At 39.2% G+C, this 27,700-nt stretch overlaps 1 protein-coding gene across 3 annotated transcripts in view; it reads right to left on the reverse strand.

Moving 5' to 3' along the window:
* The window catches only part of FUT8 (fucosyltransferase 8), a 176,377-nt gene that overhangs the window by 27,939 nt on the left and 120,738 nt on the right, over positions 1–27,700 (reverse strand). For all 3 annotated transcript variants that reach the window (XM_058655501.1, XM_036496274.2, XM_058655502.1), the window contains one exon: positions 17,462–17,699. In XM_058655501.1, coding sequence (XP_058511484.1) covers positions 17,462–17,699 — 238 coding nt within the window. The remainder of the gene's footprint in view (positions 1–17,461; positions 17,700–27,700) is intronic.

The raw sequence follows: 27,700 nt of genomic DNA on the forward strand, positions 1-27,700 counted from the left end.
AACTGCTGCGTGCCACATGGACTCCATCACTGCTCTGTTTAAGCAGCAACTCCAGATGATCATTACTGCCAGTTTCCAGTTTTCAACCAACTGAGTGAAAATTTCTAAATTTAATTGTATGAAACAGTGCAATGTTAGCATCATTTTTAAGAATTAGCACATCAGACTTTGGAAATGACTGGGCAGTGTTCTTATGAGGTTCTTGCTGCTTTTATTAAAGCAACAGAAATGCCCTGCAAAGGCAACCAGACTTAAGGTTTACTGACCTCAATATTATGCCAGACTTAACTACTGAATAACAGCTACTGGGAAATATATATTATATTACTGAGTCAGTGCAATTCAGGATAAGGCAGGTAGGACAGTGTCCAAGGAGAAAAAGATCAAATACATCTACTTACTTCATACCACTAAAAAGAAGTCTTCTGCAATCATTCTTAATTTGTTTCTGAAAGAAACTTAATTTTTTTAAGAATGCACAGATACATGCACAGGTACTTCAAAAACTAAGAAAAACTTTCTGCGCTCCAGGGCTATCAACATTACACATCTACCACTTACAAACATGTATCTATCTATGTTATTTTGCCAAAAAGTTGTCAATAACATATGAGAAGTTTGCTCAAAAAGAGGTATCGTCAAAAGTCTGAGTACACAGTGGTCTAGGAAGGTTTCCTTCTGTTTGTTCTAATTTAATAAGTTTTTAAGTTTTTTCCTAATTTAGAGCCTCTTTCCAGCCTAAAGAATGCCAAAGATCCTGGAACACCTTCTTCCACCGGCAAGAAACAAATGAACGAATCCAAGGAAGAGAGAACAAAAGGAAGGCCAGGCTTAATTTCATCAAATTGGCCTGCAGAGCTAAACTCCAGTTTTTCTTTTTCCTATTCCCTCATAAAATCCACATATCCACTCTCATGTTCTACTTATTCTTTCACTATATGTTATGTCACTTCGAAAGAAACATCTGGGGGGAAGGACCCAAAGCCTTTCACTGCCCTGAGAATCCCTGAAAGGGGGCACCAGTGAGCAGGGGTGCCACTAGCATCTCAGAGGACTGGGCTGTAGGTTGGCACGCTGGGTTCCATTTGGCTTTGGATAGGAATATTTTGTGTTGAATTTAAAGCTAGTTGCAACTTTTCTGCTAACTTATCATCCAGTTATTTTAAACCAAAGAAAAAAAAAAGAGAGAACACAATAACATTGGCAAAGCAAGCAGCTGAAGAGTTTGTGAAGGGTCTTCAGAAAGTTCATAGACCAGCCAATACAGCACAGCATCTGCAAGGCTGGCACTCCATCTGGGCATCAGCTGGTGTCCTGGTGGCTCCACTGCTGGTTCAGCTCTCTGCTGGTGGCCTGGGAAAAGCAGCAGAAGCTGGTCCACGTGCAGATCTGGAAGAAGCTCCTGGCTGCTGCATGGTCTGGTCCTGGCCACTGCAGTCATCTGGGGAGTGAACCAGTGGATGGAAGACCTTTCTCTCTGTAACTCTGACTCTCAAAATAAAATAAGCCTTTAAAATAAAGTTTTATGGGAATAAAAGCTATGTTATGAAAAAACTGTACATACAGTCAAAACTTTCTAAAAAGATTTATGTATTTTTACCGAAAAGCTATATATACTGAGAAAAAGACATAGAGAAACAAAGATCTTCCATCTGCTGATTCACTATCCAAGTGGCTGCAATGGCCAGAACTGAGCCGATCTGAAGCCAGGCTCCAGGAGCCAGGAGCCACTTCCAGGTCTCCCACGTGGGAGCAGGGTCCCAAGGCTTTGGGCCATCTACCTTTGCCTACTCAGGCCATAAGCAGGGAGCTGGATGGGAAGTGGAGCAGTTGGGACATGAACTGGTGCCCATACGGGAACCCGGCTTGCAAGGTGAGGCTTTAGCCACTGAGGCCATCACACCATTTTGCTGGTCCTAGGCTTACCACCTTACCGAGTGATGTGGTCAATGAAGCAGAGCCAAGGGGCAGACAGGGAACTTGATGGGAAGTGGAGCAGCCGGTACCCACATGGAATTCCAGCAGATGCAAGGTGAGGATTTAGGCACTAGGCTATTGCATTGGGCCCGTACATTTCAAAATTTTTATACCAAAAGTCAACTTACTTTTAAATTCTATTTTCCACAGGTTTTTGAAGTATCCTCACATGAGCAATCTAATTAAATCAGTACAGTACTATGGTACAGTTCCATACTATAATACACAATTATATTATAGATGAGTTTAAACCCTAACACAAAAGGTGGGGCTCTATAGAAGGTCCAGATCTTGCCCAGCAGATTTAGAAATGTAAGGTTAAGTAAGAATATAAACTTCAAATACTGATGATTATAAGTGGCAACCAGATGTGAATGAGACTTAACAAAACAACTCCATTCTATCATTCTGAGCTCATACTGAGATTCTCAAAGAAACAACAACAACAACAACAACAAAACCAAAAAACAAAAATGAAAATGAACAAAAATATCACTCCAAAAATGAAAGCGAAGGGTAGTTTACTTCAGACATAAAGCTTTTGTATGAAACAATCCAGGTAATTTTCAGTCATCTTAAAGCTCATGGTTTGAGTTAGTACAGTTAATACCCTTGCAATTTGATTGTAAAGAGACTGCCAATTAGCTGACCTATCAAGTCTTACTTCCTGATAATTATATAATAAGCTTTCCAAGAAACAGAAATAACCTACTTTGAAACAGAACCTAGAAGCAATGCATGAGAACCACTAAGCACGTAAACCACTCTCCCTATTATCTGTTTAATGTTTCTGAGAACAAATTGCTCTCAAAAGCCTGAAAAACATTCCAAGAGCACAATGCCTCCTGAGACAGTACTCTCAGTCTACAGGCCAGCTGACTTAGTGTTGCTTCATGTTAGCGGTGTGGAGCAGCCTGGAGCAATCCATTCTTCTTTACCTACTCACTACTTACATATTTCCAGAAATGCCATTTTTAAAAATTAATCTGGAGTCTTTTTAGAGACAGATCCCCTCTCTCTGCTTACCTAAATCTCATCTTTTAGGACCAAGCCAACAACTCACTGAGAATCAGAGGGCTTGTACTGCCTAGAGGTCATCCCTACTCTGCCCTGAATAAATCTTACATTAATCTTTTTATTGGCCTGTTTCTTTCCATTGACAATTGCAACTATTACACATTAAAGAAAAAATGTTTCACAATCTAATACACTTCTGCCCTTAGAATATATTTTCATCTCAGTTTCTTAAATCAAACATTTGGGTATAAATAAATTTTAATTTATTCATGAAAATTTTAAAGTATCTACTTCTAAGTATATGATCCAAAAAAATAATGAAATAATCACAAATATTTTATTTTTTCAGAAACAATTTCAGCTTTGGTTATTGTTAAGAGGATGATGGTCTTCCAAATGAATTTTGCTTCACTGAAAGATGAAAGCTGACTTGGGAAACATTCAAAGTGTAAAAACCGCAAAGTAATTAGATGAGTGCTCAAAAATGTGTTCAGTGTTTGCAACTGCTAAAAAGTAAGTGAACCACAGTTTTATAGAATTGGTAAAATTCTTAACTCACTATTTCAAGAAAATATAAAAGCCAGGGTGAGAATGAAACATCAAACATGATAACAGATCTTGTCCATCCTCCCCCTGTCCCAGATGTAATTACTCTATACCTGAAAATATGACAGTCAAACTGAAGAAGCTGGAGGAGGACGAGTCTAGCCTATTAGAACCAAGATAAGAATGGGATCTATCTTCTCTTTAGAAACCATACAAATCAGAAGAATTATGTGTGAAAAAGATGGAAACCATTCCCTGGGGTGAGTGTCTGAGACAATGTCAAGTTGCCATTTGGAGTGCTCACATCCCAAGTCACAGCGACTGGTTGACTCCCATCTGCTCTGCTTCCTTTCCAGTTTCCTGGGGGCAAGAGATGAAGGCTCACGTGTGGGAGTCCCTACCACCCAGTGTGCTGAGTTCTGGAATCCTGGATCCTCCCAGCCAGCTCTTGCTATTGCAGGCATTGCAAGGAGTGATCCACTGGATGCAATAGCCCTCTTTCTCTTTCAAACAAAATGAAAACAAACAAAAATATCACTCCAAAGAATTCTGCTTCCAGAGAAATCATCCTTTTAAAAGGGAGGAGAAATAAAGACAGAAACAAACAAAAAGGGAGGGAACTTGTTGCCACCTCAGAGGGAAGGAAAATGATGTAGGTCATAAACTCAACTATATTAAACGCAGAGTGTTACGGGAGAAATAGGAAACCTTCTTATTATTCATTTCCACATTTAATATTTTGTTGAAAATAACAGAACTTCTAGGTAACAGAAATGATTAACTATAATCTTACAAGGAATAGGAAACAGGAATTGGAAATAGTGTATTATAAGGTGCTGGTATTATCTAACTAGAAAAAGACATGGAAAGTTATTTGAAAATGGTCTTGGATTTGTCATAAATACATACTGTAAGTCCTAGGAGAACTGCCCAAAGACAGTATATGAAATCATTATTAAATGACTAATTAAAACTGGAGAAGTTAGAAAAATATTTTTAAAAAGAACAAAAAGATAGAGAACAGTGTTACTCAACCATACCAGTTTTCACTTTAAGTGTAAATGGTCTAAAATACACTAATTGAAAGAATGAGATTGAATATTTAAAAACAAAATCCAAGGACAAATGCCTGTGGGGGCAGATGTTTGACACAGCAGCCAAGACGGCACCTGGAGAAACAACCCCATCAGAGTTTCTGGGCCCAAGTTCTGGCTGCACTTGTGATTACAGCTTCTTGCTAACACGCATCCTGGGAGGCAGCAGGCGATGGCTCAAGTGGTTGGGTCCCTGCCACCCATATGAGGTGCCTGATATGATTTATAGGCCCCTGCTTTGAGCTGGCCAAGCACCAACTGGTGCAGGCATCTGGGAAGGGAATTAGTGGACGGAAGTGTCTGTCTCACTATTGTCCTGTCTGTCTCTCTCTGCTTTCAAAGAATAAAATAAAGTTGAAAAACCTAAGTATGAAGAAACATACTATTTAAAAGGGATGAAGAAAAACATATCATGTTAACACTAGAACGAGAGAAAACAAAGCTGGTGTAGTCCCACATATTTCCAACAAAATGGACATCAGAGTAAGGAAGTGAGCAGCATTACAAATGACATAACAATGGAAGGTTAATTATGCAAGAAGACATACCTACCCATAGCATGCATGTTTCCAATAACAGGTCAGCACACATGAAGTAAAAACTTACAGACAGTAGACTAGCCAGGTAAACAAAATCAGCGCCATACTTGCCGCCTTCAAGACTAGTTCATCAGTAATTAACTGACAGAACCAGAGGCAGAATATGAGCAAACAGATGAGCTGAATGGGACAGTCAGTCTCTAACTGACACTCAAGAATACTTCATCCAGAAACCGCACAGTGCTTCAAGTCCATAGCAAACATTTCATCAGGATAGACCATATTCTAGCCCATCTAAACACATGTTAACAAAGTTAAAAGGACAGACAGCATACAGGATTACTCTCAGATCACAATGGAAATAACAGAAAGATATAATTCCCTGTGTAATCTGCAACATAAAAGTCAAAGCAGTAACAAGGGATTCTTCATTCATTTCTAATTTTTTATTTATTTGAAAGGCAGAGTGACAAAGACAAAGAGATCTATCCACTGATTTACTCCCCAGTTGGTGATAACAGCTGGGTCTGGGTCAGGCTGAAGTCAGGCGCCTGGAACTCTGCAAGTCTCCATGATGGGTGGCCAGGGCCCAAGGAGTTGAGTATTCTGCACTGCTTTCCCAGGTGGCTTAGCGGGGGTGGGGGGGAGAGTGACACTCTGATGCACTGAGCAAGCGCCCCCATCCCCCCCCAGGAGGAGATTAATCCATGTGCCATAAGGTTTGAAACATTTGTAGCCAAATGAAATTGAAAATAAGCACCAAAATTCATGGAATATAACAAAAAGTAGTACTTAAAAGGAAATTGACATCAGGAATATTATTTTAAAAGAGTTAAAATTAGTTATGCAAGTTTCCACCTTATCAAAATAGAGAAAACATGAACAAATTAAATTCAAAACAAGCAGAATCAATTACATTAAAAACTGGAAAACAACAAAGAAAAGCAACAAAAGAAAAACTGCTAATTCTTTGGAAACATCATAAAGTTGACAACCCCCTAGCCAGAATAACCAAGAAAGGGAGAAGAGACAAATTCCTAATATTAGAAATGAAAAAGCAGCCATCACATGGATATTAAAAAAATACAGGAAAAATGCAGAAAATCTTGTGCTCGTAAAATTGGTCAATTCTTCAAAAGACCTACTCTACTGAAACCCATACAAGAAACCAATAATTTTAATATGTCTAAACTGATCAAACACATTGAAAAAATAATTAATCATCCATAATAGAAAGTAACACACCCACTTTCACGTGTTACAGAATATTTAGGAAACAAATAATATAAATTTTATGCAAACAGAGAAAAACAGAAGCAGAAGGAACACCTGCTAACATTTTTTATTTTTTAATAAGATTTAATTTATTTTTATTTGAAAGGCAGATTATAGAGAAGAGGAGACAGAATAAGAGATCTTCCATTTGCTGACTCACTCCCCGAATGGCCATAGTGGCTGGCATTGAGCCAATCTGAAGTCAGGAGCCAATGTAACAACCCACAGAGTTCATATAGTTTTATTAGGAGGACAGGGCCACAGTGGGCAGTGTGTGTGTGTGTGTGTGTGTGTGTGTGAGAACTTTCTATATTTTTGTTCTACTCTGTAAGCCCAAACTGTTCAGAGACATAAACTCAGTAATATTTTTATTGTATTAGTGTTCTCTTTACTTCCTGAGCTTTTTAGTGATAGCTGTTCATTTTTATTTACAAATTCTATTTAAAAATAATTATGCCAAAAGGAATAAATTTGGTATCACCAGAAGAACAACAGGACTAGATAAAATTCAGAAAATTCTGATTTCTAACTCTGCTCTCTAGTTAACATGATCTTTAGTATCTCTTCCTGTTGACTCACATTCATTAAAAAAAAATTCTCTTTGGGATTGTTTTTCTGGAGAACATACATGAGAGAGCTAGAACTGGAAAGGATTCTATGGAATCTCTAACAAAGAAAGGCTAAATGAGCACAAATCAGAATCACAAAGAGGGTATTCTGTCCAAAGGCCTTTTTAGCCCACCTGTAAGGGTATAAAGAGACACAGTGTAAAATAAAGTGTTAAAGATTACCTCAAACTTCCTAACCTGGTTAGAAACTTGTTTCACTTGAATTCAATTTCTCTTCAACATAGATACTTTGAAGTTCATAGCTAAGATGCATAACATTTGTCTTTCCATATAAGTCTCCTGTCCTTTGCTAACCTACAGACTTGCAAGCTTTAAAGGGAATCAAATTGATTATCAAGTTCCTCTCCCTAATTATATCTGATAACATTTTAGTTGTTTCATAAAAAGCAAGATGAGTTCAGATTGTTCTTTACAAAAAAAAAAAGAACTCTACAAACAGCCTTAATCATTTAATGAGAATGGCTTAGATGTAATAATACTTTCTGTCCACTAACAGACCCAGGCTATGAAGCCCACCTGAGCAGCCTGCAGCAGTAGGTCCATCCTAGGTGATGTGTGTTTTCTTTCACTCCAGCATGATGGGACACAGAGATTTATGAGCATTTCATTCTGATGATTTTTAAAAATTTGAGAAGAGGTGTCTCAGACTCGATTTGGGATTGCATAAGTGAGCTTTGTGTTAGGGGATGATAAGAATGCATTTAAAATTTTAATTCAAGAATGCCAGGCAACAGAGGCAAACAGCATGCAATTGCTTAAAATGCTAAGCAAAGCCAGCTGACAAAAAGGGCAAGTTCACTGATGGCTACAGCTCTCTAGCATCACCCAAGGATAACACAGAAGCTCTCCGTTTCCTGACTGGTTTCCACTCAGTGGACTGTGGCCTCTGCTTATTATTTATGCATCCTGGATTTAAGCCGCAATAGCTCCTCCAAAGTAAAGGACAACTGATTTCTTGCATATTTACCACTTTATATGATCTATAGTTAACATTTCTTAATTTAGGAGGATGTTGACTGCATTATTCTTACTGTTCAATGAAAGGGTCACTGAGAAGATGCAAATTTTTTCGAGTCAGTGTTGCCATGAAACAACATTCAAATCTTTTTTTTTAAATTGGAATATTCAGTGTCAAATAGAAAACAAAAACAAAAACAAAAACGTGGGGGGTCTGGCCAACCTAGTGGCCAAATCCTAGCCTTGCGTCTGCCTGGATCCCATACGGGTGCTGGTTTGTGTCCCAGCTGCTCCACTTCTCATCCAGCTCCCTGCTTGTGGCCTGACAGGGCAGTAGAGGACGGCCCAAAGCCTTGGGACCCTGCACCTGCATTCTGTACCTTCTACTTCCTGTGTGGGAGATCCAGAAGATCTGTCAAATAAAGAAATCTTTTAAAAATAAAGTCTGAGCTTTCACTTTCTTAGGTATTTGTTGTAGTCACTGACCTAAACAAAGAGAAATAAAAACAATGATCCTTTCCAAGTCCAAGAGCTGGACACTATTTCTCTCTAAGCTTCTTTTACTTGAGGGTCAAAATGCAAAACAGTCTAAATTACCTTAAACTAATCAAACAGTATTGGACAAAAGCATGTGTGTTTTACTTAAAAAAAAAAAAAAAAGCAAGACCTTTAAAATGTTACTTTGTGCTCAACATCAGATAATTCTGTCAAAATACAGCTTTGTGGAATCCTTTCCTTTTTTTAAAAGGTGACTTTCTTTTGAAAAATTTACTTTTGCTTGAAAGGCTGATTTTACAGACAGTAAAGATCGCAAGGTCTTCCATTTGCTGGTTCGCTCCCCAGAGCACAGCTAATTCTAAACTGGGAGACAAGAGCTTCTTCCTGGTTTCCTACTTGGGTGTAGGTGCCCAAGGACTTGGGCCATCCTCTGCTACTTTCCCAGGCCATAATCAGAGAGCCAGATTGGAAGCTGAGCAGCCAGGACATGAATCAGGGCCCATAAAGGATGCTGGCACTAACAGGTGAAGGATTACCTTCCCATGCAACCACACTGGCCCTCCCTCCCCACTTGATTTTTGTTTGTTTTTCATTTTTCAAAGAATAAGATGACTAGAAATACAGGGCTCCATTTTTTAGCAAACAGTCAAAACTGCCTTCAAGCCTCCTCAGAATGATTCTTCTCTTCCCATTTTATTTATTTTGGCATACTCTAAAAACTTTTGGAAATTTATTTCATCAAGAAAATTACAAGAGACTCTTTAGGACATGGGAATACATTAATTTACAGATGTGTTTTTGTTTTTCTCAGTATTTTTCTGTGAAATGCAGAATTACAGAGAAGAAGGGAGGGAGGGGATACAGAAAGGGGAAGGGGGAGAGGGAGGGAGAGAGAGATAGAGGGAGAGAGGGAGAGAGAGAGAGAGAGACACATTCTTTGAGGTCTCCTACATGGGTGCAGGGCCCAAGACAAGGTTATTAGAGCCTGAAAAGATGAGGTGGGTCAAACAAACATCAGAGATAGGATAGCAGGGATAACTTCTAATCTATTACATAATACAGAACTAGAGCTGGCAATAATTACATGTATTATTTCAAAATAGCTTGCAGAGAGGATGTTAGATGTTCCCAACACAAGGAGATTAATACCTGAGGCAATGGGTACAGAAATTATTCTGATCTCATTTATTTGACATTGTATAGCTATGTTAACACTGTACTCATAAAATATAAAATTATGTGTCAATAAAAACAAATTAAAAATTTCTAAAAAAATATATAATTTTGTGGTACTTTTGCCAATATTCTTCAAAAGCCTGGTTTCACTACTTCACCAAATAACTGAAGATGTGTTATAAAATTATAAGCTGTAATACAACTAGACGCTGCCTGCAAAAGCTGCAATTATGGTGAAAGTAAACATCGGTTTCAGGGCCAGTGGCCCAGTGACAGTTAAAAACCAGTTGCGCCAGACATCTTCTATCAGATTTGCTTTGATTCACTTGGAAAATGCAACATAACTCTCAGAATTGATTTTTTTTAGTCACATTTAACTAACAGTTACACTGAGAAGCAAAGAGTTTTATACTCTTTTCTAGAAATCCAGCAAATTAGAGCGAGAAGAAAAATTAATGCTAGAAGTTTTGATATTTTCACACCTGTTCTTGCCAAGATGTGACAGGCACATGAATGCTTTTATCATCATCTGTTAAGCACTCCAAGAGTGCAAATTTCCATATCTAAGATTTCAAATCATTTTATTTTTCCAAAACCAGTTCAAATATGATCTCTCCTTTTATGGCTTCAATAACTATACCTCTGATCAATACCTTGGAGTTCTTGTTTACATCTTTATAATATCACTAATCATATTTTGCCTCATGAAGTAAATTTCTTATAGGCTGGCATTATGGGGCAGCAGGTTAAGCCACCCCCCACTATGCTGACATCCTGTGTGAGGTGCCAGTATGAATTTTGGCTGATCCACTTAGGATCCTATTTATGAGTCTAGGAAAGCAGCAGAAGATGGCTCAAGTTTTTGAGCCCCATATCCTAAGTGGAGACCTGGATGATACCCCATGTTTCTGGCATTGATGAGAGCTGCCCAGTAGTGCCACTGTGGCCATTCAGGAAGTGACCCAGTGGATGGCAGACTCTCTCTCCCGATCTTCTACTCTTTCATTCAAACAAATGACAAAAAAAATTTTTTTGATTGTGTTTTCTATTTACACTGGGAACTTGCTGAGTAGACAGACTTAAGTTACAATGAGGTTGGCAAATATTTTCAGGAGAGGGAGCCCACAGAGTGGATATTTCAGGTTTTGCAAGTCACATATGTCTCTGCTACATAATCTTCTTTTTAAAATGATCCTTTAGAAATGTAGATTTTGCAGGGAGTGGTGTCATGGTACAGTAAGTTAAGCTATTGCTTGTGACACCAGCATCTTATATAACAGTACCAATTCAAATCTGGGCTGTTGCAATTCCATTCCAGCTTCTTGCTAATGAGCCTGGGAAGGCGGCAGATAATGGCACGAGTACTTGGATGCTGATCGTCCCTATGGGAGATTCAGAGGGAATTCCTGGCTTCTAGTTTCAGCCTGGCCCAGGAACAGCTGTTGCAGCCACTTGAGGGGTGAACCAGCAGATCTCTTTGTCTGTCTTGCCTGTCTTCCTCTCTCCCTCCCTGCTGCCCTTCTCTCTCTTCAATTCCCTCACCCCTCCACCCATGTGTAGATCTTTTTGTCTTATCTGTCTTCCTGTTTCTCACTCCCCCTTCTTTGTATATGCTTCCCCCTCCCCACCATGTGAGTGTTCCCTTCTCACTTTCCAATAAAAAAAAAAAAAGGAACGGGCTTTACAAAACTGTTACATTAGCTACAGTTTGCTGATCCTTTTATGTAATGTTTAAAGGTCAGATTGTGAAGTCAGGATGGGATGCTGTGTCTTAGTAACTCTTCTGGCAAGTTATATACTTATATAAAATATGAGTTATGCCAGGTTTACTGTGAATACTAAATGAGGTAATATGTGCAAGTTCTTACTACTGTTATATAATAAGGTTGATTAATGTCATTTCTTGCTACATGTACCAGCATCATTTTCATAGTCCTTAAAAAGAGAATATTCAATAAATGTTTACTAGAATTAAAATATTCAGACACACACACCCTGCCACACACACATACCCCTACGCTTCTGTATGTCAAAATAACTTAATTTAGTTCCTAAAGTACTTTGACAAGCATAAATATAGCTTAGCTTAGCTATTTTTAGTTTTACTAGAACATTAGGATAACAATCCTAAAATAGCCTTTTAATAGTAGGATTATTTTAACAATGCATATATGAGGGTGATGTTTCATCATAACAAAGTGTACAATATATCAGGACGGTTAATAACAGTGCAACTCTGTTAGAAACAATAAGGCCTATCTCTGTCAACGGCTGACAAAAGGCCGAGACAATTAAACAGGGCAAGTTTTTCAACAGATACAGCTGAAACAACTGGATGAAAATATGGCAAGCACTGTTCTCAAATCTTATACTATGCATTTAATTAGGACTAGAGGCATCATTTATGTAATCGTAAAACCTAAAACACTGAAGTCCGTACACTACATAACAACTTATCTTTGGGACCCCAAGCTTTTGCTCTTCCTCTTACGCCTTCAGACTCACTTAGCTTTCACCCCACCAGCCCTCTGGCTCTTCTGGGTTTACAGCTTTGCAGACAGCAGATCTGGGAATTTATCTATGTAATTATGTTGGCCAATACATTATAGTGAGTTATCTATCTACCTAATGTATCCAATTGGTCTGTTTCTCTGGAGATCTCAGATGCAGTGCGCCAGGATCTCTCTTGCAACCCTCCAAATCTACCACTGTACAAAAGGACAGCATGTAAACAGAGACAGATGTGTTCCAGTAAAACCTTATTTACCGGGCCCGGCGGCGTGGCCTAGCAGCTAAAGTCCTCGCCTTGAAAGCCCTGGGATCCCATATGGGTGCCGGTTCTAATCCCGGCAGCTCCACTTCCCATCCAGCTTCCTGCTTGTGGCCTGGGAAAGCAGTTGAGGACGGCTCAAGGCTTTGGGACCCTGCACCCGCGTGGGAGACCCGGAAGAGGTTCCTGGTCCCGGGGTCCCGGCATCGGATCGGCGCGTACCGGCCCGTTGCAGCTCACTTGGGGAGTGAAACATCGTATGGAAGATCTTCCTCTCTGTCTCTCCTCCTCTCTGTATATCCGGCTTTCCAATAACAATAAAATCTTTAAAAAAAAAAAAACCTTATTTACCATAACAGGTAGGGGGTTGACTCTGGTCTAGGCATCATCGTTTGATACACCTATCAATAGAGCACAAGATTTCATATGCACACTGTACTTGAGATCAGATAGCTAGCTAGCTAGCTAGCTTCAGGACAGCATAATATTCCAAGGCTCCTCTCATACAAATTCATCATTCCATTAGCTTGGAAGTTGAAGGAGGACTAAGTAAAGACTGCTTTGTCTGGAAGGATCTCTGATTGGATGAGGGATGACTTTAACAAAGAAGACAACCCTGCCCCCAAAACCAAGGGAAACTGGACAAGATTATTGTCAAGAAACTCATTTCTATCTGGACACTATGATCTTCTCGGGCAACTTAACACCATAAAAAAGGGAGAATGACTGTCGGCGGGGGGCGGGTTGAGGAAGCTTGATGCTCCAGAGTTGCCTCTCCTTGGGAGGATGAGCAAGTAGAATGATTTCATTCCTCTTCCCTTTGCCCATCATAATTTACCTCATCTCTGGTCATTACATTCCTGAGTGACATGCAACATATACACACAGTCATGTAGTTCTGACCTTCACTAAAGTCTATTAAATTTGCTCAAAGGAAGCCCTACCCAAATTCCATCACCTAATTTCATAATTATCACTTTGATTAGCATCCATAAAACTAAAGTGGTACAAATGACACCTGGGTGAATATATATATAAAGCAGTATCAGATGTATTATCACTTCAAACTCTCATTTCAGCCTTAAAAGCAAGGTAGAACAGCAGTTTGAAGAAAATTACCAGAACTCTCTCCTTGCAATACTTCCTTATGTAAAGGCCCAGCTTCTGCTTTCAACGAGGTGTTAATTCTTTTATTACTTATTTTTTAAGATTTATTTATTTTTATTGGAAAACATAGATTTAAAGAGAGAAGAAATAGCCAGATCATCCATCCACTGGTTTATTCCCCAAAGAGCTACAACAGCCAGAATCGAGCCAATCCGAAGCCAGAAGCTGAGAGCTTCTTCTGGCTCTGCAGGGTCCCAAAGCTCTGGGCCATCCTCTGTTGCTTTCCCTGGCCACAAGCAGACGAGTGGATCATAAAATACAGGGGACAACAGGTACAGGAAATAAAGAAGGGAGGAGAGACAGGGAAGGGGGAAATCCTATACCTACAAAACTGCATAATGGAAAATAAGAATCAAAAAAGATTCTGTTTGAAAGGCTTTGAGAATCCTTTAGTTCTGTTAAGAATCTAAAAATGACTTGCATTTAGTAATCAATTATTGTTTGTTTTTAAAGATTTATTTTTATTTGAAAGGTAGATTTAGAGAAAGAAAAAGAGGCAGAGAGAGAAAAATCATCCATCTGATGGTTCACTCCCCAAACAGCCACAAAATGGCAAGAATTGAGCTGATCTGAAGACAGGAGCCAGGAGCTACTCTGGGGTCTCCCATGCGGATGCAAGATCCCAAGGCTTTGGGCCACCCTGTTATGTTTTCCCAGCTCAAAAGCAGGAAGCTGGATTGGAAGTGGAGCATCCAGGACATCAACCAGCACCCATATGGGATGCTGGCATTTGCAGGTAGAGGATTAGCCAATTATTCTTTGTGCTGGCCTCAGTAATTTAATTTAAATTAAATCTTTAGGAAATACACCTATATTAAATATTTCCCCCTATATCAATATTCCCACCTATATCAATATTTCCCCCAGCACTGATAATTCTAAGAATCATCAAGGTTATGTGGCCTAGACATGCTGCAAGAAATAAGAGCACCTGGATTCTATTTCTAGCTCTAGAAATCTTGGATAAATTCTATGTAAACGTTAGTTTTTTTCCTTCCCAAAACTGTTCCAATTTAATTGTTTCTATTTCACAGCGACTTTGATGCTAATTATATATTACTTTTTTCTAAATCATATCTCTTTTTATCTCTGAACTCATTCTGCCTGAACTTTCTCTTAAAAAGCCAGAATATACTGCTAAAAAAACAGTTAATTCTTGGCAACTGATTTTTTAAAAATAAAATCTACAGTTTAATATGCTTTATATGTAGCCTGAAGGATTAATGTTTTGAGATTTGGAGAGGGTTGTGGGTAAGCAAGTTTTTTTTTTAAGATTTATTTTCTTTTTTTATTGGAAAGTCAGATTTATAGAGAGAAGGAGAAACAGAGACAAAGATCCAGCCGCTGATTCACTCCCCAAGTGGCGACAATGGCCAGAGCTAAGCTGATCTGATGCCAGGAGCCCAGAACTTCCTCTGGGTCTCCTATGTGGGTGCAGGGTCCCAAGGTTTTGGACCGTCCTTGACTGCTTTCCCAGGCCACAAGCAGGGAGCTGGATGGGAACTGGTGCAGTTGGGAAATGAACCAGCATGTGCAAGGCAAGGATTTTGCCACTAGGTACTAGGTCAGGCCTAAAGTTTTGTTTCTTTTATTATATTTAATGTGTTCTGATCATGTTCACTGTGTGAATAATCCAGAAGACATAGTTCTTGATGTCATAAGAAATCTCACCTTCAAGCTAAGATAATGATTAAAACACTGAGGAAAAGGGCCCGGCAGCATGGCCTAGCAGCTAAAGTCCTCGCCTTGAAAGCCCCGGGATCCCATATGGGTGCCGGTTCTAATCCCATCCAGCTCCCTGCTTGTGGCCTGGGAAAGCAGTCGAGGACGGCCCAATGCATTGGGACACTGCACCCACGTGGGAGACCCGGAAGAGGTTCCTGGTTCCCGGCTTCGGATCAGCGCGCACTGGCCCGTTGAGACTCACTTGGGGAGTGAATCATCGGACGGAAGATCTTCCTCTCTGTCTCTCCTCTCTGTATATCTGACTTTGTAATAAAATAAATAAATCTTAAAAAAAAAAAAACACTGAGGAATCAAATGGCATTTCTTAAAGTTTTCCACCAAAATGCTCTTAGAAGTAGAGGAGGATAAATTCACACTATGTAGAATATGAAGTTAAGCCTACATCAATGGACTAAAGTTTGATGTCTCATCAAGTTTTTCTTTTATGACATTACATGTTTTTTCTATTGTTTGGAAATCGTGTAGCTTATCTAATAAAAATGGACACTCTAGGAAACACAGCACATGTATCCAAGAAGTTTGCAAACCTCTGATTTGCTCTTCCAAGGCTTACTGAACACTAAATTCAAGAAGCGCACGTAGGATGAATTGGGAAACAAACAGCTACAGCTATGGGCATGGACATAGGCTCGCGATGAGTAAGACTGCACACTGTGGACAGGCTTCCACCGACTAACTCTCTCCCATTAGTTGCATGCCATTGACATCTTTACACCCTAAACATAAAAACCGACAGTAAGGAAAATGTCATAGCTAAAAGCAGTTTCAGTTCCTTTGAGACATGTACAAAATCTAACTAGTATTTTAAGATCTTGAAACAAAGACCTTCTTTCCTTTTTTTTTTTTTGACCATAAACAGGAATACAAATTTTATAGAGGCTGACTAAGGAGTTATTCTCAAAGAAGTAAAGTATAAGGCTGAGAAATCTGTAAGAATCTTGGAGCAGAGATAATTAGCTTTTCAAGCGTAAATGGTATCAACTCACTCAGCAAATCTCCTCTCTGCACTATTACCCTTTTTCCCAACAATGACAGTTTCAAAATCACTATCTTAGGTGTAGTGGGATAGAAAAAAAGACTTTGAACTGCTGGAGGCTTAAGGTAGCTGCAGAGAGACTACAGCTGGTCCAGAATTTAATGATGCAATGGTAGCTTGGGTAAGCACACAGATTTTCTAGTGCCAAACTCTTCGCAGAAGTTAATTATGCTCTCCGGATCTCTTTCATTTTTTTCCCATTTTACTTTATAATTTTAAGGGAAAAATAATACTTATATTCATAAATCTTTTACAAAAGTTAAAATTTCATCTCTGAATAAAAGAGTAACTTTGCTGCTGTACAGGTTATAAGCTTATACTATATTCAAATAGCACGCTGTGTTTTATATTCTGAGAACCAACCATATACAATGAAAATAAACTACGTGTGGAAGTTATCTTACTACCTTTCCTAGCTCAGATTCATTTTCCCGTGTAATTATAGCTATTAAAACGTAGACAGGGAGGTAGGAACTGAGTATTATGAGCTAAACAGGTTGAGAAACTAGAGTTAATTTACTAAGTTCAGAAAAATAAAACCAACAGAAGTGAATGAGACACTATATTATCCTTTCTTCTTCCTCGTACTATCTAAGTAGATAAACCAAGATTTTCTCCAGCTAATTGATCCAAGCATCAAAGGCTGAAAACATTATAGCAAAAATACTACACAGAAGTACATATCTAGCTTATTAAACAGAAGCTTCTTTTGGATCTTCCATGTTGGTGGTAGATGCCAAGAAGTTAAGCCGTCTTCACTACTTTACCAGCTGGATCAGAAGTGGGGCATGTGGAGCTTAAGCCAGCACCATATGGGATACAGTGTCACAGGTGGCAGCTCAGACAGTTAGCTATCATAAAATACTTTTAAAATAAAACATGGTTCTTCCAGATTTTTCTTTGGAGACTGTATGACACTTGCGGAGCCAGAGAAAAGGAAGACAATAATATATTGAATGGTATCCAGAAATCTGATAGCTGGGTCATGCAGTGTTCGACACAGAGATCTGACAACGTTTATGCAGGCTCCTTACCTGACCAGTGTCCAGTGGAGACACCAGATCTGTCTGTGCAGGTCTCACTCACAGGTCTGAAAACGGTCTCCCATCCACCAGTGGCATAGCGCCAATTTTGAGACTCTAAGATGAGTGTTCGCTGGGTGCCATATGCAATCATGAAGCAGTAGACCACATGATGGAGTTGACAGCCATAGCCACAGCCTTTGTTGATATTACATACTAGCTTCTTGGCTTTGCTGCAGTCCTTGGGATTCTGCAAGGGAGAAAGACAAACATACTAGGTGATAAAATGTTTCTGAAGGAAAAAAACTAAGGGAAACTACAAAACAGCAAACTTTCAGTTTCAAAGGTGTCACTGCAGGCTGATTTCTTCTGTATACACATTGAAGCAGATGACATCAGGAAGAATGTTAGGTCCTCAAAATTCAGCAAGATTTGGTTAATATTATTCCCACAATCAAGTGCTGGAGTTGATGATTGTTACTAATGATGGCAGACCCCTAAGATAAAATGCCCTTGCCTCTTTATGACCTCAAAAGATGTGAGAGGAACAAGAGAAGCAAAATGTGACGGTGGCAGAAAACAACCTTCTCAAACTGATCCCCAACTGGATCATGGACTCAGAAGTTACCAAGATATTTGTCTGATTTTAAACAATTTGTGAGAAATGGTGCATTTTTTTAAAAGATTTATTCATTTTATTACAGCCAGATATACACAGAGGAGGAGAGACAGAGAGGAAGATCTTCCATCTGATGATTCACTCCCCAAGTGAGCCGCAACGTGCGCGCCGATCCGAAGCCAGGAACCAGGAACCTCTTCCAGGTCTCCCACGCGGGTGCAGGGTCCCAATGCATTGGGCCGTCCTCGACTGCTTTCCCAGGCCACAAGCAGGGAGCTGGATGGGAAGTGGAGCTGCCGGGATTAGAACTGGCACCCATATGGGATCCCGGGGCTTTCAAGGCGAGGACTTTAGCTGCTAGGCCATGCCACCAGGCCCGAAATGGTGCATTTTAATAGCTCCAAAATCCACAGCAATGAAAAAGAAAATGTTCACAGATTTCCTCAACTTTAGGTGTAACAGAATACTGCAAAGTCGGTTCAAAGAGTCCTCATACACCCCATTATCCAGTTTCCCATTTCATTTTTATACTACTTTTCATATTTTTAAAGAAAAAGAACATAATTGAAATGTCTGCTCTTCAGTTTAGAAGTTACAGATTTCTTATTTAAAAGAAGACTCACATCTGCATTTTTTCAAATGTTTATTTTCATCTACTTGAAAGAGCAAGAGAGAGAGAGGGAGAGAGGAAGAGGGAAAGAGACTGAGACCTTTCTTCCTCTGGCTTACTCCACAACTGCCTGCAACAGTCCCCGCTGGGCCAGGTCAAAGACGGACACCTGGAACTCCATCCATGTCTCCCAAAGGGGTAGCGGGAACCCAATCCCTGAGCCACCACCTGCTGCTTCCCCAGACGTAGTAGCAGGAAGCTGCACCTCAGAAGCAGAGCTGCCAGAACTTCCACCAGCATTTTGATATGGGATGTGGTCAGTCCAAATGGTACCTTAATCTGCTTACCACAATACCCACTTCCAAAGCTGTACTCAAGAAAAGCGCATCTACTATATGTTTTAACAGAATAAATTAGAACCCAATGTGTTTAAATGATGAGCTGATACGTAAGAGAAATGAATGGGAAATTTATGAAAAAGGCTTAATTACTGAGGCTTAATGTGCCTCTAGTCAAGCTGCAAAGAATATTCACACTTTTGGTTATGTCATAGGTGACTCACACACAGAAAAAAATTCATTATACTTGGTTCTGTAACGGGAAATGTTTTACATATCTAAGGTTATCTAAGACTAGGGAGAGAGAGATAAGAGAAGAAAAATGACAATTTGCAGTGAAAACAGTAAATAATATACTGAAAAAATTCAGTGCCAGGTCTTTTTACCCCAAAATAGGAATATTTAAAAGTCTGGAAAATCCAAAGCAGCTTGCTGATAAAAGGTCCAGAAAAATGCAGAGGGCAGGTGAGTAATAAATAGAAATGGTATCTGCTTCTGACCCAGGATGAGGCTCACCAGAAGAAATATCTAAGAAAAAAACAAGTAAATATTTCTTTTTAAAAAAGATTTATTGGAAAGGTAGATTTACAGAGAGAAGGAGAGACAAAGAGAAAGATCTTCCATCTGCTGGTTCACTTTCCAAATGGCCACAGTGGCTAGAGGTGAGCTGATCCTAAGCCAGGAGCCAGGAGCTTCCTTCAGAACTCCGATGCAGGTGCAGGGTCCAAGACACAGGCTATCCTCCACTGCCTTCTTACACCATAAGCTGGGAGCTGGATGGGAAGTGGAGCAGCTGGGATATGAAGCAGGCACCTATATGGGATGCTGGTTCTTGGAGGTGGACGATTACCAGTTGAGTCAATGTGTAGGCCTGAAAAGTAGGTATTTCTAAGGTAAAGAGGAAGGATTACACACACACATGCACACAAGCAGCTCTCAAGAGGGACAGGAATTAATCCAATGTAAAGAAATCCTAGAACACATCCCTAATCCGAACCAAGTCTTCTTAAATCATCATTGTTAGAGTAGCAACAAACATAAGGAGATGCATGAAAGGATATAAAAAGGAAACAGTCATGGAGTTGTATTCTTTCAACTTGTTATCAAATAGTCCTATCAGTTCTCACTCATTCTAAATAAGTAGCATTCAGGTCACATCTGCAAAAGGCTTGCAGGTGTCTGACATCCTGAGTAAGAACACATGAAGTGGCTTCATTCCTCAGAGCAGCTTTACTTGAATCACGCTAACACTCCCACGGGGTAGTTATTTCTAACGATGACATCTATTTGGATTGCTGCTGGTGTGTCTCCCACATGTACCAGCTATGCACGAATGCAGGCATATTGTTTTGTTTCACTGCAATTTTTATCAATCCTTGCCTTCTTCCTTTTTTTAAAAAAACATTTCTCCTACCACACACACACACACACACACACACACACACACACACACACACAGGTATGCTTTGGAAGAAGGAAGCTCAATGAGATTGAAAATATCTCCATGAATCCTCTATCGTTAAAATGGAAAGGGTTTCACGTTTCATTCACTTCTCCCTCTTTCTGCCTTGAGGGTCACTCACTGATAAGTTGAGGTTAACTTTTGTTTACTGGAAAATATTCAATACACATTAAATGCAAGGAATCTTAGAAGATGGCATTCAATAGTACAAGAAGTCATATGGATAAATAGCCAGTAGTTAGTTGATATAAAAGTTCTAAGACTATGATAACAGGAATACAAAAGGAAAAATTAATTTCGGCTGGATGAAAGGATTATGAATAAAACAACATTTTGGTAAAACCATGAAATTGTTGGGTTTATTAAGCAGCATTTTTCATTATTGAGTGGGAGTCCATATTTTAAGGAATAGCTGTAAAGAGCAAAGTAAAACTATAAACTCCAAAAATTGCACTTATAATGTGAGAATTTTATCTTTTTTTCCCATAGATTGAAGGAGAGACAGAGAAGATCTTCACCCACTGGTTCATTTCCCAGTTGGCTGCAACAGTAAGAGCTTAGCTTATCTGAAGCCAGCAGCCAGGAGCTTCTTCCAGGTCTCCCACACAGGTGCAGGGTGCCAAGGTCTTGGGTCATCCTCTACTGCTTTCCCAGGCCACAAGCAGAGAACTGGACTGAGAATGGAGCAGCTGGACGTCTAACTGGAACCCAAAGAGGATGCCTGCATCACAGGCCAGAGGTTTAGCCTGCGGCACCACTGCACCAGCTCCAAATTATATATCTTCTTAAAATCAGACACAACAACTGGCAGATACATTCCAGCTCCTTGCAGTAATGATAATTAATTGCTCAAATTAGAAATACAAAATAAATTATCAAAATTAACTGAGACAATATGGTCTAATGAAAGAACTTTGGATAGAGGTTTCCCATAAGATTTGGTCCAGTGAAGGCTCTTTTATGCACTCAACTGTGTGATTTTTGCTTTTCAAGTTTTTAATATAAAATTAAGACAAATTACTTCTCTCTACAACCTCTCTGTTCATTCACCGTTCCTTCTCAGATACTATGAAGATAAACAAGATGGCAGATGCTCAAAGTTAATTAGAATACATGATCTCATTTATTTCACAGTGGATACATGCAGTTTTCCCCTCCACTGGATGCTGCAAGGTGGCCAATTACAAGTCTTTATGAGTTAACAATGTCATCTAACATTTTTGTAATTGTAAGTCTGATGAAAAGCAAAGCCATCACCAGATATATAAATCAAGAAGGAACAACTTGAGATGTGATGGGGTTCTGCTGTTTTCAGTTCTCCCCTTTTTTTCCGTCTTTTTTCTTGTTTGGTTATAACCATTTGGGGTATTTCTTTCGGCACTCAACATAACTGAAAGCTGTATTTGCTCTCACTGTCCTAAAAATAAACACTGGGAACAAACTTGAATTCATGCCTTTTTAAAAAGATTTGTTCATTTGAAAGTCAGACTGAAAGAGGAAGACAGAGGGAAAGAGAACAGTCCATCCACCGGTCATTCAAAAGATGGCCACAGCAGTCAGGGCTGGGCCAGGAACCTGGAACTTCACCCAGTTCCCATGTACGTGGCAGGAGTCCAAGGAGTACCTAGCACATTAGTTGGAAAGCAGATGGGAAGTACAACAGTGAGGACCTGAATTGGCACTGTGATATGAGATGTTGGCATCACAGGCCACTGCTTAACCCACGGTGGCACAATACCAATGCCATCAGTGTGTCCTTAACCAACATGGTATAACGAAGCAAGGAGTCCTTAGAAGTAAATTATTGGCGGGCCCGGCGGCATGGCCTAGCGGCTAGAGTCCTCGCCTTGAAAGCCCCGGGATCCCATATGGGCGCCAGTTCTAATCCCGGCAGCTCCACTTCCCATCCAGCTCCCTGCTTGTGGCCTGGGAAAGCAGTCGAGGACGGCCCAATGCATTGGGACCCTGCACCCGCGTGGGAGACCCGGAAGAGGTTCCTGGTTCCCGGCATTGGATTGGCGTGTACCGGCCTGTTGCGGCTCACTTGGGGAGTGAAACATCGGATGGAAGATTTTCCTCTCTGTCTCTCCTCCTCTGTATATCTGGCTTTCCAATAATAATAAAAAATCTTTAAAAAAAAAAAAAAAGAAGTAAATTATTGGCAATTCAGTAAAGGCACCATTCTGACATTTGTTTCTTTGATTAAAATATGAAAACAGAAATATTTCAAATTAGGAGAGTAGGTTAATCTCCACTTTGTTAAATAGTTGCTAGCCAAATAGTAAAACATAAATACCATTATATTATTTAGGCATGACTAGGATTTAGTGATTTCTACTGCCTATACTCAGTAAATTAGTAGTGACTGTGAGTTAGTAATTCATGGCCTTTAAATTAAGCCACTCTTTTTTTTGCTAAGGCTAAAAATAAAGATTTTCCCTACACACAAATGCAAATTTCTTCAGAGTATCAATTTTCAGCTATAGTGTAATATTTTTCAGTTACTTATAACCAAAAATATTGTAGAAGAAGGTTAAATCAATAAAAAGTGAAAATATTTACTCAATATAAATTGGATGTAATACCTCCAGATAATTTCTCCTGAAATGTAAGCCCCAGCAGCTCTTAGTTCAGCAGAACCACGTTTACAAAGACAAAGGAAATGTCAAGTCCATAGTCACAAACATAACAGGCGGGAAGCCAGAATTAAGAGTTTCAATCTGTTGGCTTGTGTGTCAATCACCTACTTGTGCCACCACCTACAGACCTCGATGGCTTCAACACAACATGCATCCAGAAGTGTGTGCTCAGAGCACTTATCTGAAAGGTTAAGAATAAGATTTTGGGGCAGTTAGCACAAGATACTAGTTGGGAAGTCCACATCCCACATGAGCGTGCCTGTACACTGGAAGAGCTCATTTGGGTTCCTGGCTCAGGCCCCTGCTCCCTGCTCCCTGCTCCCTGCTAAGGCATACCCTAGGCAATGGCAGTGAGGGTTTAAGAAGTTGGGTTGCTGGCACTCATGTGAGAGAACAGACTGAGGCTCCTTCCCACTGCTGCTGTAGACAATTGGAGTATAAAAAGAATAGGCTAAAAAAGAGGATCCTTCTAGCTCCCCTCTAAGAACATTTGTTTGGTGTATTGGGAGATTTAAGCTTTCGATAGTTCTTATTTCCATCCAAGAGAAGATCAGCCAAAACAAACAAGCAAGCAAATAAAAATTAAAAATTGAAATGAATGAGTCAGATCAGGGTAAGCTAAATTTCACATGTTCTTTTCTAACCAGAAGAGTAAATCATTCTCAATGTGTTTGTTTAAAAAGATTTGTATTATCTAGTATGATGTTAGTAATGAAAAGATTCCTTGACAGTGTGAAGGAAGTTTTCACAGTACTAGAAACAATCTGATTTGATATCTCTGAAATTATTGTTGAAAACAAAGCAAAAAAAGTAATGGATAAGAAAATTAAAGTATTACATAGTTTTAGATAACCATAAAACACAAAGTTTAAAAACTTTATTTTTTTTAGAAATCAAGACCAGAAAATATTGTAAACTAACATACTAAACAAGAATGTTTTCAAAGAAAAGACAGCTCTGAGGTGTCCTTTCTGTCTAGCAAAGAATAATCTATTATAGGTAGAAAGCGTAACACAATAGTGCACGTCAAGTTGGGCTATAAAGTTCTTCCGAGAAAAGTTTTCCTTTGGGTATTCTGTAAAATTTAAGTGTGGGGGGCCCGGCAGCGTGGCCTAGCGGCTAAAGTCCTCGCCTTGAATGCCCCGGGATCCCATATGGGCGCCGGTTCTAATCCCGGCAGCTCCACTTCCCATCCAGCTCTCTGCTTGTGGCCTGGGAAAGCAGTCGAGGACGGCCCAATGCATTGGGACCCTGCACCCGTGTGGGAGACCCGGAAGAAGTTCCTGGTTCCCGGCTTCGGATTGGCACGCACCAGCCATTGCGGCTCACTTGGGGAGTGAATCATCAGATGGAAGATCTTCCTCTCTGTCTCTCCTCCTCTATGTATATCTGACTTTGTAATAAAATAAATAAATCTTTAAAAACAAAAATTTAAGTGTGGGAACAATAGAAAAAAAAGACAAAGCTTACAGAATGTCATACTGATAGGCCACAGTAAATGCAGGTAGTTATGCAAATAGCAAAAGAGGAAATCTTGGTACACAAAGTATCAACTGGCTTCATTCAAATACCTATTTCCAATTTTGGTCTTTATTTCAAAGTCTCCAGTGAATGTTTTAAAGCCATTCTTAAATGATGAGAATTCTACAAATCCAACTGAAAAACACAAACGGGATATTTCCTCTAATTAGAGTCTTCAAGACAATAGTATGCTATGTCTGATTAACCCAGGTAGACTGCTGCAAACATCCATCTCACATTCACTAGACCTGGGCACAGGATTCACATGTTTTCTGCTACCATTAGAACCACTAAGAAATGGGAGAAAACAAAGTGGACTCATCAATATAATTCTCTCAATAAAGAATACAGTACAAGCAAAAGTCCTTTCTAGGATAGTGAAGAAAAGTCACAAAGGAGCTACTTTATGTCAATTCTATTTCAATGAACAGGTAAATCTCAACTTCCTCAGTATTTCTCTGTAAGTTTATGGCTTGATTTCCAGGCCTGACATCAGGCTAACACGTAAGATTAAAAATAACATGCTTTGAAAATTCAGACTGAATTTCAAAAAGGTCATGCTTTCATCATTTTATTTAACAGGATTCATCAGGCTCTCTTTCCTCAAAATCAAAATACAAACATGATGTGGCAAGTATGCTTAATTAGAAAAAAAAAAAACAGGAAGAAGAAAAAAATGGGGAGTGCCATCTTCTGGGTAGTATTGCTATTTATAGCACTTTAAAGCCAGTTGAGTGCTGGCTTTAAGATAAAGCCATCAATAATAATTAAAACAGATGTCAAACCTGAGCACTTCTTCAAGATACAGTTTTTGTTCTATTCTTCATTCTTTAATGAGAACCCATTGCTAGCTGAGGATGAATTTCTTGAGAATCACCACTGTTACTTTTAGTGAAAGCAAAAACCCAAATTTCTTAAGAGCCACCTTTATCAAACTATATTAAACTACGTTAAGTAATCCATTTTATTTTGCTCACTTTTTTATACTTCATTTTGGAATAAGACAGTAAATAAATTATAAAAACATAATAGTTTCCATCAGCCTTCCACAAATCTTTCCTCTATTAAGAACATACTATTTAGCCACAATTCTTATCAAAGTCAGGAAACTGACACCATATAGTAGTATTAACTAAACTCTATATTTCATTTAGATTTTAACAGTTTTCCCAGGCCCTATTAGAACTACCTGAAGCAAATAAATTTGCTTGTGTTAATGCTTTACAGTCGCTCCTCTCCCAAACTCTAATCTCAGAAAACACTGATCTATCACTGTAGCTTAATTATTTGAGAGCGTTGCAGACAGAATGCTCTCAAAAACTGAGCCTTTCAAGATCGGCTTTTATCACTCATTATAATGCTTTTGAGATCCAAAAAGTTATGTGTATCCATAGTTCGTTTCTTTTATAACTGAGCTGTATCCCACTGGAACATGGTTAATTGTATGTAACATACATTCCACCTCAGTAAAGACCCTGTTGGCACACCTGTGAGGGTCTATTCTGGATTCTATTCTGTTCCACTGATTTATCTGCTTAACCCTAGGCCAACACCATATCTTGATTTCTGTACTCATAATAGTAAGTCTTAACACTGGGAAGTATGAAGCTTTCCAATTTTTTCTTTACCAAAACTTTAAAATTATCTTTAGCTACTTTAGTTCTTTTCCTTTTCTGTATAAATTTTACAGCTTATATATATTTACCAAAAAAAAAAAAAAAAGATTTTGACAGTGACTGTTTAAGCAATATTACTTTGTGATCTCTTTTCTATATTGACTCTTCTAATCCATGAACATGGTAGTTCTTTCATCTAAGTCTTTTTGTAAAGTACATTTATTTTTTTTAAAAAGTACATTTATTTATATATTTACTTGAAAAGCATAGCAACACACAGAACAGACAGACCAGAGAATGCCTATATGCTTGTTCATTCCCAATATGATCTCAATGGCCAAGACTAGGCCAGGTTAAAACCAGGAGACAGGAACTCCATACTGATCCCATGTGGGCCACTGGAGTTAAGTATCTGAGCTGCCTCCTATGACGTGTGTTATCAGGAGGTTGGTTTGGAAGCAGAGTAGCCAAGAGAGCTTATGGTATGTGGGTGATTCAAGTATTGGCTTAGTGTGCTGCACACAATGCCTACCCCACTGAGGGCTTTTGTGACAGTGTTCATGCGGGAAATTAATCCACAGTGCTCCTCCACAGTAAATACATTACTTATCTCTGGCTGGCCCCATGGTTTTCAATGTTAGTTTCCATCAAACTATTTAAAAATGGATTTCTTTAGACCTTCCTATTAGGAGTTTGATCTATTTTTCAAATATGCAAGCTTGCCAAATTTGCTGTCTTCAGTCATTTCTTCAAACATTTTCTTCAGTCTCTACTTCTCTTCTTCTGGGATTCCAGTAACACAAACATATGATATCTTAAAATTTTTTTTTAATTTACTTGAGAAACAGGTGGGGAGACAGAGTTTGTGTGCATATGTATGCACATAAGCAGCAGTGAGAGCACTGAAGTGAACACTGGCTCATTTCTCAAATGCTGTCCATGTCTAGCAAAGGGCCAGGACTAAAACAGGAACTGGAAATTCGAACCAGTTCTCCCACATGGGTGGAAGGGAGCCTAATTACTTGAACCATCTTTATGCTTCCCAGGGTCTGCACTGGGAGGAATTTGGAATCTGGAGCTGGAAAGATGGCTACAAAATCCAGATACTCTGATACAGGATGCAGGTGTCCTGATCAGCACCTTAATCACAAGGTAAATGCCTACCCCATAAAGATTTTCTTATCATTTCTCCGGAGCTGTCTGTGACTTTTCAATTTTGAGACAGTCTTTTTATCCCCATTGTTATTACTGTGCATTTTTCATTGACCTTAGAGTACAGTCTTCTCCTCTGTCACCTCTATGTTATTTTTTAGCCTGTTTATGGTACTTCATTTTTTCAGCTCTAGAATTTCCATTGGTGACTTCTGCCATGTTTCTTTGCTGAGGCGTTCCATTTCTTCATTTGTTTCAAGGCTGTGATTGCTATTGGAACATTTTTATTACAGC

The sequence above is a fragment of the Ochotona princeps genome, chromosome 26 (genome assembly GCF_030435755.1).
Source record: "Ochotona princeps isolate mOchPri1 chromosome 26, mOchPri1.hap1, whole genome shotgun sequence".
Lineage (NCBI taxonomy): Eukaryota > Metazoa > Chordata > Mammalia > Lagomorpha > Ochotonidae > Ochotona > Ochotona princeps.